The 14,205-nt window shown below is 43.1% G+C and overlaps 1 protein-coding gene across 5 annotated transcripts in view; it reads right to left on the reverse strand.

Annotated features, from left to right (window-relative positions):
• wdr7 (WD repeat domain 7) overlaps positions 1–14,205 on the reverse strand; it is a 104,007-nt gene that overhangs the window by 32,223 nt on the left and 57,579 nt on the right. For all 5 annotated transcript variants that reach the window (XM_023961066.1, XM_023961068.1, XM_023961069.1 and 2 more), the window contains one exon: positions 10,589–10,702. In XM_023961066.1, coding sequence (XP_023816834.1) covers positions 10,589–10,702 — 114 coding nt within the window. The remainder of the gene's footprint in view (positions 1–10,588; positions 10,703–14,205) is intronic.

The following is a 14,205-nucleotide window of genomic DNA, read 5'->3' on the forward strand; positions in this document are numbered from 1 at the left end:
AAAGGTTTGGGATTCTCTTGTAGGAATCCCAAACCTTTTTCAACAGACTCCTCTGTGAAGATGTTCTCCTTTTCTCACCAAACGATGGCGTTCAGTAAGTAAAGCCAACATCTTCACCGTTCTGCGATCCAGAAAGGAGATTTCAACATCACTTTATGCGGTAAAGGTTGGAAATATGACGCCTAGATCCTAACGTTAGCTCAAAAGGACTTTTTTGATGGTTGTAGTGAAGTCTCTGAGCTGCTACGGGCCGCCGTCACGCCGCATCACTTCCTGTCAGTGTGTACCTGCTGCCTCGCTGCCGTGCGGAGAGACTGATTGATTCTTGAAGCCTATCGATCTGCTTCCTTCGCAACCAGCAGATCTATTATAATGACATTGTATCTAAATCCTATTTGTTGAGCCAACCGACTCCCAAACATAACCCAATAAAGCAAAGAGGGGGGACAGAGAAGCTCCCCTCCGTAACTCGCCTCCGCTCCGCTAAATCTTCATAAAAACCAAAAATGGATCAGGACAAAAAAGGCTTTCTGGCTGAAATGACATTATCCATAAAGGAAGGAATCTATTAAAAGACGGACAGAAAGCTGGACTGCAGCCACCTGTGGAGTCCAGGCTTTCACGTTCAGAGAGTGTCGGGGCAAAAAGAAACAATGAAATGCCCCTGAAACAATCAGAGGGGCACTTTGTTTCAGGAGCATTCATTATTAATGACATAGAAACCTGTTAAATCTATCAGCCAATTTGCTGTTACGTATGAATATAGTGAATGTTCTTTCAATTCCAATGTTCCCTAATTTCTAAATTAGAGATGAAAACAACGACAAATGGAAGCAAAGCCAAAAGATAAAGAAGAAATCTCAAAACATTCAATAATCAGCAGCAAGAGGGTGGTTAAAAAAAAGAAACAAAGAGGCAAGAAGTACACGTTTGCACTTTTCTAAAATAAAAAATAAATAAAAATACTAGGCTATTTTCTTCATCTAGAATTTATTTAACCCCGTAATAATTTTAGTTTAAAAATGTAATTGAAGGAAATCTTTAACTTCCTTCAAATCAGAAAACAGTGTTTAAATAAATGCTGCGGAGCTAGAAATCATTCTAATTCAATTTACAGAAACAGTTTTGCTGCTTTGTTCTTGAAGAAATCACACCAACAACCTTCCCAGCTCCCCCCTCCTGGAGCTGCAACCCCACCAGCTTCCCAGCATGCTCCTCGGCTCTGCCTCCATTGGTAATCAATGGGAGACTGGTAAAACCTGATCACCGGGGAGTGAGGGAGGGGATCAATAGCTGCAAGAAATGATGTGGGAACCAAGAGGAGGGAGGAGGAGGAGGAGGAAGAGGAGGAGGCGAAGGATGGAGACGTTGTGTGGGAGAAGAGAAAACTCAGTCAAAGTGGATGCAAGCCAAAGGTTTTTGGAGAAATGCTACAGAAGACGATCTGGTGATGCAGGACGGACAAAGAGAGTCCCAGGTGAACTCTGTCCTTCCGGCAAATGTCAGGAGACCGAAAATCTCGGAAAATAATTGAAAACACAATTAAGGTGATAAAGAAAAAAGATTCGAGATCCGAACCGTGGCTGCCCTTCTGCTCAGCCGAGTCCATCTGAAGGTTAAGTGTATTTTATCGTCTTGAGACACAGACAGAAGAACTATTGCTCACTGGGAGCGCTGCGCTTGGATGGGGGGGTTGGGGTGGGGGGTGAACGGGTGTTCGGACGGCAAACCGGAAAAACTGGAAATCAGCCGGAAAAGGACACCAAGCAGAGCCAATCCAGCCCTGCTGCTGTTCCGGATCAGCATTCCCTTCGTTCCCAGGCTGAACCGAGCCGCCGTCCCGCAGGAATGAAGGAGGCGACGCTCAGCAGCTCTGGGAAGAAAAACCTGCACCAGTCAGGGATTCAGTGATGGACATGCTGGATCCTTGAAAGTAGCATGTTTGGAGAACAGACTCCGTTCTTCTAGACAAGAAGATCTCATGATTCCAGCTCACTTTCGGTCCAAACAGATCGGAAATGTTTCTGCCAGCTGAAAATCCCTCAGCGGCTCATAAACACCCGTCAGGCCTGGAGGGGGTCCACAGACCAAGCTGAGCTCAGGGCTCTACGGGACGCCGTCAGCCGCAAAGCTCGGGTCGGAACCAAACAGCATCAACGCACTAAAATACGCTCCAGCGTTCTTTCCATCTGATCCTAACCTCACCTCTGCCCTCTTCACAGGCATCTGTTTTGGTCAGGAGTAATGATAATGAATAAACATTCATTATGGGAAGGAGGAGGAATTTGTAGTTTTTTTTGCCTCTGAGGAGCGTGTTACCTTGGCTCTGTGTGTCAAAGATGTTTAACTATCATAGCTACCCAGCAGATTTTTCACTGTGATGGTGTTAGGCCTCCGAACCAAAGTCCCTCTCTGATCATCTTCTGATCCCTGTTCAAAGCATTCCCAGCAGGGGTCTTTATTTATCACAACGCTATTTTTAGTCAAAATTATTAAATTCTACTTTTCTTTTCCATTTTTGTTTTCTCTCCCACTAGCTTACAGCCCCTCACAACCTAGCATTAGCGGTGCAACAAAACAGCAGCAACATCAGATCCATCCATCCGTCCGGTTCTGATCCAGATTCCAGCTCAGACCAGGAAAACCAAGACGTTCATGGATCTGTTGGTCTGCAGGTGGATGATCAGAAAGGGGCGGAGCTTGGAGCTAACAGCCCACAGATTCTAGTTTCTACGTCACAGATAACATTTTCTTCATTTTCGTCTGCACCTGATTTGAATAAAGAAATACTTTGAGCTTCATTTTGTTTATCTATGTCCTCCATCCTCAGAAAAATGCCACAAGAACATGTAAATAACACAATTTCCATCACGGTGGGTCTTCAAACGTTTATCTAATAGAAAACGATGAGTTCCACTATTGTACTTGAAGTACTTTCTACAGAAGATGAAAGGTTTCCTTTCTGAAATCCAGCCTTCGAGTACAGAAGAGAACTTCCTCTTCAAAGATGTCTTCAAGTCAACATCCGGTTTTCTGCAGCTCATCAGTAGCTTTACTTAGAACAGAAACGTTCCTCAGTCATTGAAACCTCCCTCTCCGGTCATTATTCCAGGCCCGCTCTCCCTGCACGTCCTGCTGCTCCTAACCTGGATCAGGTGTGTTCAGTCAGTCAGAACATGGAAACACCTGAGTCAGCTACCGAGCAGCATGGGGGGCTGGGGGGGGCTGTGTTTTCAAATCAATGTTTGCAGTAAATACTTCAACAAAGAAACAAAATGGTCAGAAACAATTAGTGGGGTAAAAGGGGTGACAGGAAAAGGTTTTACACTTTAAGAGCCTGATTGACCTCGGTGTGATAAGTGAGTGACCATAACAGAATGACGCCATGTTTGTCTATTTCAACCAAGCAAACAGAAACCGAGAGACCAACAGAGAAAACATAGGGATTATTGTTTGGGTTTTACCCAAAGTTACTGCATTTTTCAGGGATATTTCAGACAGAACTCCATGTTTGCCTGCAGTTTAATTATTCAGGATTTTATTCGGTTTATTATTTTTGGCTTCTCTGCAGCCGTCCCATTTATGCAGTAAATGGAGCAGTCTGACAAATATGACTGTGGATGTTCATTTCTCTGCTGCAGAAACAACGGGCAGCCACTTTCTCATCCCTTCTTCATAAAGAAACAATTATGTTGGAATTACAGCCAGAGCAGCTTAGTGACTCTCCTCTAATGCACAGACATGTCAAAGAGCTCCCCGTGCATGAAAAGCAAAGCGAGCGGGAAAAGAAATCCCCTTCCCAAAGAGGAGACGCAGCAGAAAAGGCAGAAAAGGCTCCGGATGAAGCAGTTTGTAAACTAATGATCAGAATCATTCTCTCTGGGTGTTTCAGGTCCAGTAAGTCCGACCGCTTCCTTTACAACACCAAAGCCCAGTTTGACCACATTCAAACTGGGCTTTGATGTGACATCCTCACAAAACACCCACTTCAGTGTCGGTGCTCACATTCAAACATTCAATCTTACATTTCAAACTGGGGAGGGGCTGAAGCACATCTCTGTTGGCAGCAAAAGAAAAAATTTCCAAATGGTCTAAAACTGTTTGAGGGCTCATCAGTTCCCTCCCATAGGTCATTAGGCTCCGCCCCAATGCTGGTGGAGATTCTCAGTCAAAGTCATTCAATGCGTTTAAAACTCTAAAGTCAGCCTAAATTTTTTCTTGATTAGGTTTCCAAGAATCAGAAAGTACCTAAAATGAGTTCAAGGTATATTTGTGCTACACCATTTTACAATATTTCATTTTTTAAGTTTTAGTTTGTTTTTACATCTTTAGCAAACTGCGAGCTTTTGTAGCAGTGTCAAACCCATCATTGCCAGCCGGAAACGGCGGTCAGTGGGACGGCGGTCAGTGGGACGGCGGTCAGTGGGACGGCGGTCAGTGGGACGGCGGTCACTCAGCCCAATTCTCTGCTCCTCGTCATAATGAAGTGGAAACACTTCCATTTGGTTTCTGTTTGTTTGTGTAAAATAATAACTGTTTTAAAAGTGAGAACTGTTTTTTTATGTTCAGGGAGTTGGAGGATGCATCAGCACATTTCCGTGGGCTCAGAGGGTTTAAAAAATAACAAACAAACAAAACGCTAGATGCATTTTGTGATGGAAAAAAAAACATTCCAACAGACAGTCGGGTTTCTAACAGGTTCTGGAATCAAGCTTTGGCGAATGACGGGTATCCTTCTATAGCCGCATCAGCCTAACACAAACATGTGTAGACACTCTCTCAGCCAACATTTCTGCACACAGATGTGCAAAAACGATCCCACAGCACTTTTTCTTCTTTTTCCTTTCTTTCTTACTGAACATCAGGTTCAGCATTACAGCTGGCAGATGATGAGCTAAGGAAATATGTAGAACTAGATTGTTGGAACTTGTTAGTTCTCATTTTAAACCACAGGATCAAGTAAGGGTTAATGGCTGACGAAGTGTGCATTATCCCTTTTTAACGCACGCCGTGGAAGCCTGAACGCGTAGGATGGTTGCTTCCGCGAAGTGCGTTAAAAAGTCATAATGCACAATTCGAAGGCCATTAGCCCGCTTATACCATGGTCACTTACAAAAGAAATGGATAGTAACCAGTTTTTAGTCCTTAATTCTTGTTTTTTTTCCAATTTGGATCGCTTTTCTCACAAAAAGCTAACTATTTGGTACGTGGTGCGGCGCCGCACTACCGCTGCAGATTCGGCTATATAAAGCGATATATATATGCCGATCGCCCCGATGGCTTGAATAAAGCATCAGTTCAGAGAGAAAGTTCTCCTCTTACTGCTTGTTTTAGTCCAGATGATGAAGCAAAAGGTTGTTTTAAAGAAGCCGGCGCAGTGATACAAAACATTTAAGCTAGCTGACCGGAACTTCTATCACCGTGCGGTTATCCTGTGGATCATCACTTTTTAATGCACACCCAGCAGCCAATCAGAATCGAGTATTCATCCAGACCATGGTATAAACTATGTCACACAACAAAGACAACACTACAAATGTAGAGTTCAATATAGAGACATTTCAGATTTATAACGTGTTCTAACTTTTGTTTTATTTTTTAGCACAGGTTCCCGTCTGTTCTACTTTGTTCCAGCTGTTTGTAAACCAGAGAAACCAGCGTTACATTCCTTCACACCCTTCATTTTTGGACAACTGCCTCACTGTTCAACAGTAATGTTCTCCAGCAGCAGCTGGCCGTTCGCCGCATGTGACAATGCAATCATCGGGAACAATCCAAGCGGTCACACTCTGAACCTTCATCTCTCCGTCCGTTCAATCTGTTCTGAGCAGAAATTTGATCTGTGACACCCCCCCCCCCCCCCCCCCCCAGCTCCTGGTATTAGATTAATGAGGGAGGTCGGCGTTTCAGCTAACCAAATCCCAACTGAGCTAATGACCAAGAGGGGAGGGTCGCCCTGGCCTTCGACCTCCATCACGGTGGACCGCTTGCACTGAAGCAAAGTGAGGAGGGAAGGATGCAGAAGAGAAAAAGAAAATCTCACAATCTTAAATCTGACGGCTGTCCTTTTCCCCCAAAACAGAAACCAAGGATCTGCTTCTGACAGCAAAACGCTTTTATTTCAGAAAAACGACATTCCAGCAAGCGGACATGATGAGGACAGACCCACTCCTCCATCCCGCAGAGGAAGAAATGCCCCGCAGCACACAAAAAGGTGGAAGAGTGTGAGGAAAGTGGTGGATGGGGTCAAACTGTGACCTCTGACCTCTCTGCAGTCACTCCCCCCATCCAAGATGAGCTGAAGCAAAGATGGGTGGAGCCAGTCTTCCCTCTAGCGTAGAGCTGTAGTTTCACTCTCCAGCTAAAGACTCAACGAGGTCTGAGGAATCAGCTGCGTTTCAAACCACACTTCCACCTTAAGGATGTGGAGACGGACCAAAGCTCTCCATCTGCAGGATCCCACAGAGGTGCTGGGCCGCCCCAGACATCCAACCAAAACAGTCGTCCAGAAATCTCGACTTTTTACAGCCCATGTCTTTAGACTGAAAATGACTTCGGCACAATAATTCTTTGCCATCAATCATGCCTGCAGTGATTACATGTGTGTGTGTGCACGTGTGTGTGTGTGTGTGTGTGCACACACGTGTGTGATACCCAGTGATGTGGATCCTAATGACATCCCTCGATACCACGAGGGACATAATTACAGTGCGTGTTTGTATGAGCACTGGATTGTCTGTGTGTGCATGTGTGTGTGTGTGTGTGTGTGTGTGCGCATGTGCTGATGGCTGTGGGAGGAATTGCAGCTGAATCACTGAGCAACAACTGTTGTCACCTGCACATCCTGACTTGTGTGTGTGTGTGTGTGTTCTAGGGAGGAGGGAGACAACAAAATGATGAGAATAGTCTATCGCCGTGGAAACGGCCTGCAGCCAAGTGTCTGCACAGCTGTCGACATCTCTGTTCTGCTTCTTCTTCTTTGTCCTCGTATCTCTTGTCCTCTTCCTTCCTTTCATCAAACATGCATTTGTTCATCATTTCTGTCACTTGTCACCTTTTCAACAAGACCTGTGCGCAATGACAGGACAGTGTGGCGATGCTGCGTGGACCAAAGCGCCGTTACAAAGAAAGAGACCCCAAAAATGATTTTTATTTTAAAAACATACAATAAAATTTAAAAAAGAAAGACTAAGCAAGAAATGTTACAATCAATTTGTATTCATTCATTGTTGCTTTATATGAATCCTGGATTCCTATAAATTCTGTCATCACTCACACATCTGTTTTCATTGAACTAAATCTTTGACTTGGTTTTATATTTTTTTGGACATTTGACAAAAACAAAAACCTAAGAATTGAAAAAAACAACTAATAAGTAAGGGATAATGGCCGAAGAAGTTTCCATTCGCGTTGGACGGTTCAGGTTTCCGCGGCGTGCGATACTTTCTGATAATGCACACTTCAAAGCCCACTAGACCATGGTCACTTACAAAAGAAATAAATATTCAACCAGATCGTTTAGATCACTTTTTCCACAAAAAGTGGACCATTTGTAACGTGAAGCGTTACAAAATCGCGCTGCTTAATTCAGTTCAATTCCATTTTATTTGTATAGCCCAAAATCACAACAACAGTCGTCTCAATGGGCTTCGTACCGGTAATTGTAAAGTAAACATACAATCCAAAAGGATAATGAATACATACAATTCAATAGGACTAAACGAAACTGGGCATCTCTGCCCTTAGACCCTCCTACGCGGTTAGGAAAAACTCCATAAAAAAGAGAAAAACCTCAGGGGGGGGCGACATGAAGGAGGGATCCTCCCCCAGGATGGACAGGTGATGTACCAGAACTCTTAGAGAAGAATTAACTTATCTAACGCTACAACTACATATTTAAATAGTCCAGCAGATGAGCTTCATTCAGATGAGCGTAGCCGGCTCAGCCAGCAACGACCTCGACTGCAGCGGCAAAGGAAAGTCATATTTACGCTGATGATCACGATGTGTTAAATAAAGCATCAGTTCAGAGAGAAAGTTCTCCTCTAACCGCTTGTTTTGGTCCAAATGAAGAAGATAAAGTTTGTTTTAAAGAAGGTAGAGCAGTGATACAGAACATTTAAGATATGTGACCGGAACTACTTTTTTTAGGTGTACAGCATCACTTTTTAATCCACACTCAGCAGTCAATCAGAATCCAGAATTTTTGGTAAAATTACTAATGATATTAAAATGCAAGTATATAAAACAAAACACACAAAAAGAAACCACTAAATGTATGCAGATCAGCGCAAACAGTACACTTGAGCCTCGTTTTCATTGAGTTAAATGGTCCGGTCCGGTTTAGAATGGTCCAGAAAATTAAGGTGAGCATTTACACTAGAGGTTGGACCGTCACGGTGTATGCGGGGTGAAGCCAACAACAACAATGGAGGTCATCCAGAAGCTCATTTTTTCCAGCTTGGCTTTTGGTTTTTCGTAGGTACAAAACATTTCATGTTGTTCGAGAAAAGACTGAGAAGACGAATACAGACTTTCTTTTTTCATAATGACTTTCAGCCAATCAACGGGTTTCAACAGTAGCTCCGCCTTAACCGGTCCATTCCATTTTTCTATGGACCTACAACCAACGAGGGCTCAAATAAAATGGTATGGTTTGGCCCGGTTTAGTGGGTCCATTTTATACTGGAAGTGCTCAATTGATTCAAGTGGGACCAGACAATACCACTTAGTGGAAACGAGGCTCTAGAGTTGTGCTCCAATCATTTTTTGATCCATTTTCAGATCTAGTGTTCCTAGTGGTCTTTTAATTAGGACTACGCAGTTTTAGCCAAAAAAAAAAGATTTCTGGGACATAGTTTCTGCGTAAGAGCAAGCCTCTGCTGACATCCCATCATCCCTTTGTTTACACTCTCCTGCTAGCTTACAGCCAACCTAACATTAGCGGTTCAACAATATAGGCAGCAACATCGTAGCTATCCAGCCGTACGGTTCTGATCCAGATTCCAGCTCAGAAGAGGAAAACAAAGATGTCCTTGATCCCTTTGTCTGACAGTGGATGATCAGAAAGGGGCGGAGCTGGAAGACTTTGGCCCCGCCCATTTCAGTTTCTACATTACAACTGAGAGCTTTTTCAAACAGCGTTTTTTGCATCTGCTCCTAATTTAACATGATTTTAATAAAGAACTCAGAAAGGCAGTTTTAATCTTAATTTATCCTCTGAATGTCCTATAACAAGAGAAAAATACTACAGGAACACGCTAAAAACACCCAAAACCCTATTTTCATTGGCAAGTGTCTTTCAATGTTTTTTGGAGTAATTTCCAAAGACTGTATAAAATGTTGCACAGTCTCCAAATCTGACTCCAGCAAAGTAAAGATCCTTTAAATGGATTGCTATGCCCTGAAAACTAATGGTCAGAGTCCACATTTCTAACCTGCTTGGCAACATAAATGGAGCTTTTTCCTAATTTAGTTTGACAGAGACGTTCTTCTTCCTGCTGCTTTCCCGAATAAAATTCAAACGGTGGATTTAATCAGAGAAGGACAACAAACAAAGAAAGCCAGTGGAGCGAAGGATCAGATTTTACAGCGTTTGAGGCGTCTGCTAACAGATTTAATACAGCAGAGACCGGAGGGGAAAAAAAAGCCTGGCTGTCAATAGTAGAAAGATGAGCTGTGAGAAATGATAAATTGTACTACACATCTGTGATATTGACTGATCTCTGGGATGGAAGGATGGCAAAAGGAAGGACAGTTGTCTACAAAACTAAAACGATGGCAGCTCTTTTCATTTCCACAAAACAAGAAGAAAATATGATGAATAATTTCTAGACAACCACTAAGATTCATGATGAAATAACACAAACAGTGTTCCCTAACGTGTGTGTGATGAAAACATTCAGGAAATCTTCTCCAAGAACTGTTGTGTAGTTTCTCTCAGTGTTTTCCGTGTCTGTGTGTGTTTTGTGAAGGCATGTGTACACATGTGCGTTAACCTGTTTTAAAAACCATGTGGGTCAAGACCCAATCCAGAACACACCAACCAGCAGAGTTTACCAGGTAAGGGTAAAGTGTGTAGCGAGGTGTTTTACAGCCTTAAAGCGTAATCCCACTTTGTGGATTCCACCAATCGCAGGTTGTTTTTAAAATGTAACCCCCCACGATAAACAACGGTTTATGCAAAACGCTACCAGAACCGCAAAGCCTAACCTCTGTGAACAGCAACACACGTCTCATTAGTCCTAGCATTACCAAGAAAGCTAACATTTCAACTCGTGAAGGTCCGTTTGCGTTTTCTATCAGAGACTCGATTACGTGGTCTTTTGTTTTAGCTGTAGCTGATGTAGCATGATAGTGGTGACAAGAAACACGGACAAAAGTTTTTAAAACTGACAGATGTGGATTCTTTGCTCCATCTAACCAAAATGATTTGAGAATATCTGGTAAATTTAAAGGATTGCATAACAGAGAGTCGGTGAGACTTTACACATTCTTCTCAAATGTCCCTAAGATATTAGTCTAGAAAAGATGCTAGCATGTCATAGCGATCAATATATATACACCGGTATATACATATGGCCTTTACCTGCAGTGATGTCATCATCCGTCACATCTATTTCCTCTTCAGGAGCTTTGGCTTCTATTGGCTGAGCCTCAGGAGGGGGCGGAGCTGCAGGGGAGGGCTCTGTAGTCGTCCCAGCTGAGGAAAAGAAGTACAACCATTTCTGTTATTGATCAAAGAGAGCAAGTATTGTTAGAGGTGTCTGCGTCTAACCTGCTCTTGACACAACGTTCCTGGATTGTCCTCCTTAAAAGGCTAACTCTGCTGGTTAAGAAGCTAATAAAGATTGATTGGGCCTCCCTGATATAGGAAGGATTCAGGAGAACACACACACAAACACACACACACACACACACACTCACACACACCTATAGCTGAAGTCTTCATTTAACCCTTATCTCTCAATTGCCAATTAAGAGTGGCTTTCATTAGCAGACGGTGCTAATTAATGATGCTGCACTAATGAAGGAAGGCGCTAAAGGTAACAGAGTGGTCCTGGCCTAATCTGAAACATTGCAGCTAATGAATAACATTGATTATCCCACCCCCACCCCCACCCCCCCATGATTACAGAGCATGTCTTCATAGCAAAGAGTGGTTGGAAGCCAACCATGTTTAGGAGTGGGCAGAGAGTGCCTGATTTTAAAAAATGCTTTGATTCCAAATACGAAAACACAAATGTCCCTTTAAAATGTAAACGGCTGTTCTCATTACAGCCCACACACATAAAGAGATTATTAAAAAAAGCTTTAATTACAACGAATGCAATGCCATTGATAAATCCTGGAAGTGCTTCATGATTCAATTACCCTGCTCACACACACTACACTTCATTTCACACATCCACACACTCACAGACAGGAGGCAAATACACAAACTCACTGTTAATTATACCTCCTCAAGATAAAACCTATAAAAACCTATTTGAACTTAAATAAAATGTAAAAAAACAGAAACAAGCTAACTGAAGGAAGGTCTCAGTTCTTTTCACATCTTTCTCCTCCCCAACTCTCACAACAACACCTAATGGTTGTGTGGACACCACTGTGCACTGAAACTGTTGTGTATCCATCCAGGAGCATCACAAACACATGTACCATTCCTCTATTATTGGCAGATGTTATGGTTAGTAGAGGAGCCTGATAAGTGTTACCATGGTTACGTGCTAACTTTTTTTTGCCTCTCTCTAATGAGTGGCCACCCTATTTTGTCCCCCGATAAATATTAGGATTCGCCATCTTGAAATGGCTGCGTTGAAGTTTTAGTGACTTTTTCCCATCACATCATCAAACACGGACCAGCGGGTCTTTGGCGCCCGTCTCCGAGCTCGCCACACGTTTCGAGTCTTTTCCACGCAGCACAAAGCGCAGAGAAATCAGACGTTCAGGAGGAGAAGAAGGGATGGAAATGAAAGAGGGGGGGAATGAGTGGGAAGGCGGGGGCGTGTTGGCCGACTCCAAGGTCAAGCTTGTCATGTCAGTTGTGACACATGGCTCCCAGCATGCCTTGTTAGCCGCCAGGACCCCCGCCTCTTCCTCCTCCTCATTTCTTCACTTCTTGCTCCTCAGTGACGCAGTCATCAGCTGTTTCTCAGCTTTAAGCTAAGTCTCAGTGCAATCTCTTTTATTTTATATCATGTACCCAAAGGTGGAGCGCCGTTGCATCTGCCTCCCAGTGTGTGCACAGAACCTAAAGACCGCGTACAGAACCGGACCGGGAAGAAACTCTCTCATCGCAGTCGGAAAGTACTTTGTGAGGCTGCAGGGAAGAGCAGGGCTGATATCCTGCATCCTGCAAAAGTATGACTACATGATGGCTCAGACGATCTTGGAGAGGCAACTGAAATCATCTGCTCAGTTCCTCATGCGTGCCGCCATATAATGAGTGTTTTCAACAAAGCCAAAAGCATCATTGACCTTTTCACATTCAAAGGTTCGCTGAGCCGTACGTTACACCATGGAAGCAAACTGTGGGGAAAAGTGAATCTTTCCATCCCAACCAGTATGTTTATGTCAAACATGAGCGCTGCCAACTTTAACAAGGATTTAGGATTTGTGGTTTTATTACATGACAAAAGACTTAAGGCCCGTACACACCGGGACGAATATTCGCCAGGCGTTATTCGCCAGCGTTTTTCGCCACGTCTTTTGTGTTCACACCCAGGCGATTTTCGCTGACGATGAGTGGAGTGAACATGCAATTTCATTCCCTGACATTAGATGGCGCTTAATGTAAAACAGAAATACTCCTGTACACAAGGTGGCGCTGCGCAACTTTACGCTTCTTAAAGTCGCTTTTCACTCAGAAGAAGAGAGCAAGTATTTACGCGCTTGTCAGAATCATACAAAGAAAACATGAATATTTCAAGCACCAGTAGCTCCAACTGGTACTTGGTAAGGGGATATTTTAGAATGTCCGTCATTATTTCTTCGCGGCAGTGTAGACGCTACTTGGCGTCTATCTTCTTCGCTGGTATGTGTGCTCAGCAAGGCAGTTTTGTGTTTGAGCGCCCCCAAGTTGTGTTTTACTGTAACTTCAGAAGCTCCAGACACGTGTGCAAAAGCGCCATTCTCATTGGTCGAATAGAATAAAATAAAAAAAAACGAACCCGAGGCGTTTCTTTTTTTGACACTTTGACGCGTGGCGTTTTTTCGCGTCGGTGTGCACACTCTCATTGGTGCCCTTTGTTTAGTCACGAGGCGTTAAACGTCGGTGAAAATCGCCGGCAAAATTCGTCCCGGTGTGAACGGGCCTTTAGGGTGAGCCAACGGAAAGCTTTTTCTTCATTATTGCATTATTAGACACATTTGATAAATGTGTGTTATTTTTTCTAAACGTTTGTTTTGTAATACACACATAAAAGAAGACTGAACACAAAAACCAAGGTTTGAACTGAATCAGTGAAATGTTGCATCCCTGCTATTTGTTTATTACAGGGAATTCCCTTAAAAATACCACCTTGTTGTTTGCATCTATGCTACATTTTTTTTGTTCTTGTTTTTCTCTGCTGTCAGTTGCTATGGTAACGAACAAATTTCCCACGTGTGGTATCAATAAAGTAAGTCTGATTCTGATACTCACTACATAGTGCACTATAGACCACAATGCATTGCGTCGGAACAATTTTGCCAAAAGAATGTATTTGTAACAGGACGTGATCTGTTCATTTTAATTACACAAAATATTGACTGTCTCTAAGTTTCTTTCCCCCCTTGTATTCTGTGTTGGGTTTTGTAGCCCCTCCTTAATGTGTTCTTCTTCGTGGTTTTCTCTTTATAAGGTTGGCGCTTTCTTTCCCTCTCTCCTTTTTGTTTTACTGTCCAGCGGGAGAGGTGGGTGTCCTGTAATGTTAGCCATATGAATCCTCATTTTATGTTAATTATTGTGCCATATACTGTTATTATTTGGAATCTGTTATGAAAAACATAAAAACCTTTGTAGATGTTAACTGTTTATTTCAGAATAAGAATTTCCCGTTCATGTTCTGTGCTCCCTCTACCTCTCACCCTCATGTAGGAGCTAATACGGGATGCTAACACCGTAATTTCTATTTTCTTTTTGGAAAATTGCCAGATACGCAATAAACGGAGGTGGTCTCCAAGGGTGCTGATGTGTCCCGAGATCTTTTGACTTCCTAAACA

This window comes from Oryzias latipes, chromosome 12 (assembly GCF_002234675.1).
Source record: "Oryzias latipes chromosome 12, ASM223467v1".
NCBI lineage: Eukaryota > Metazoa > Chordata > Actinopteri > Beloniformes > Adrianichthyidae > Oryzias > Oryzias latipes.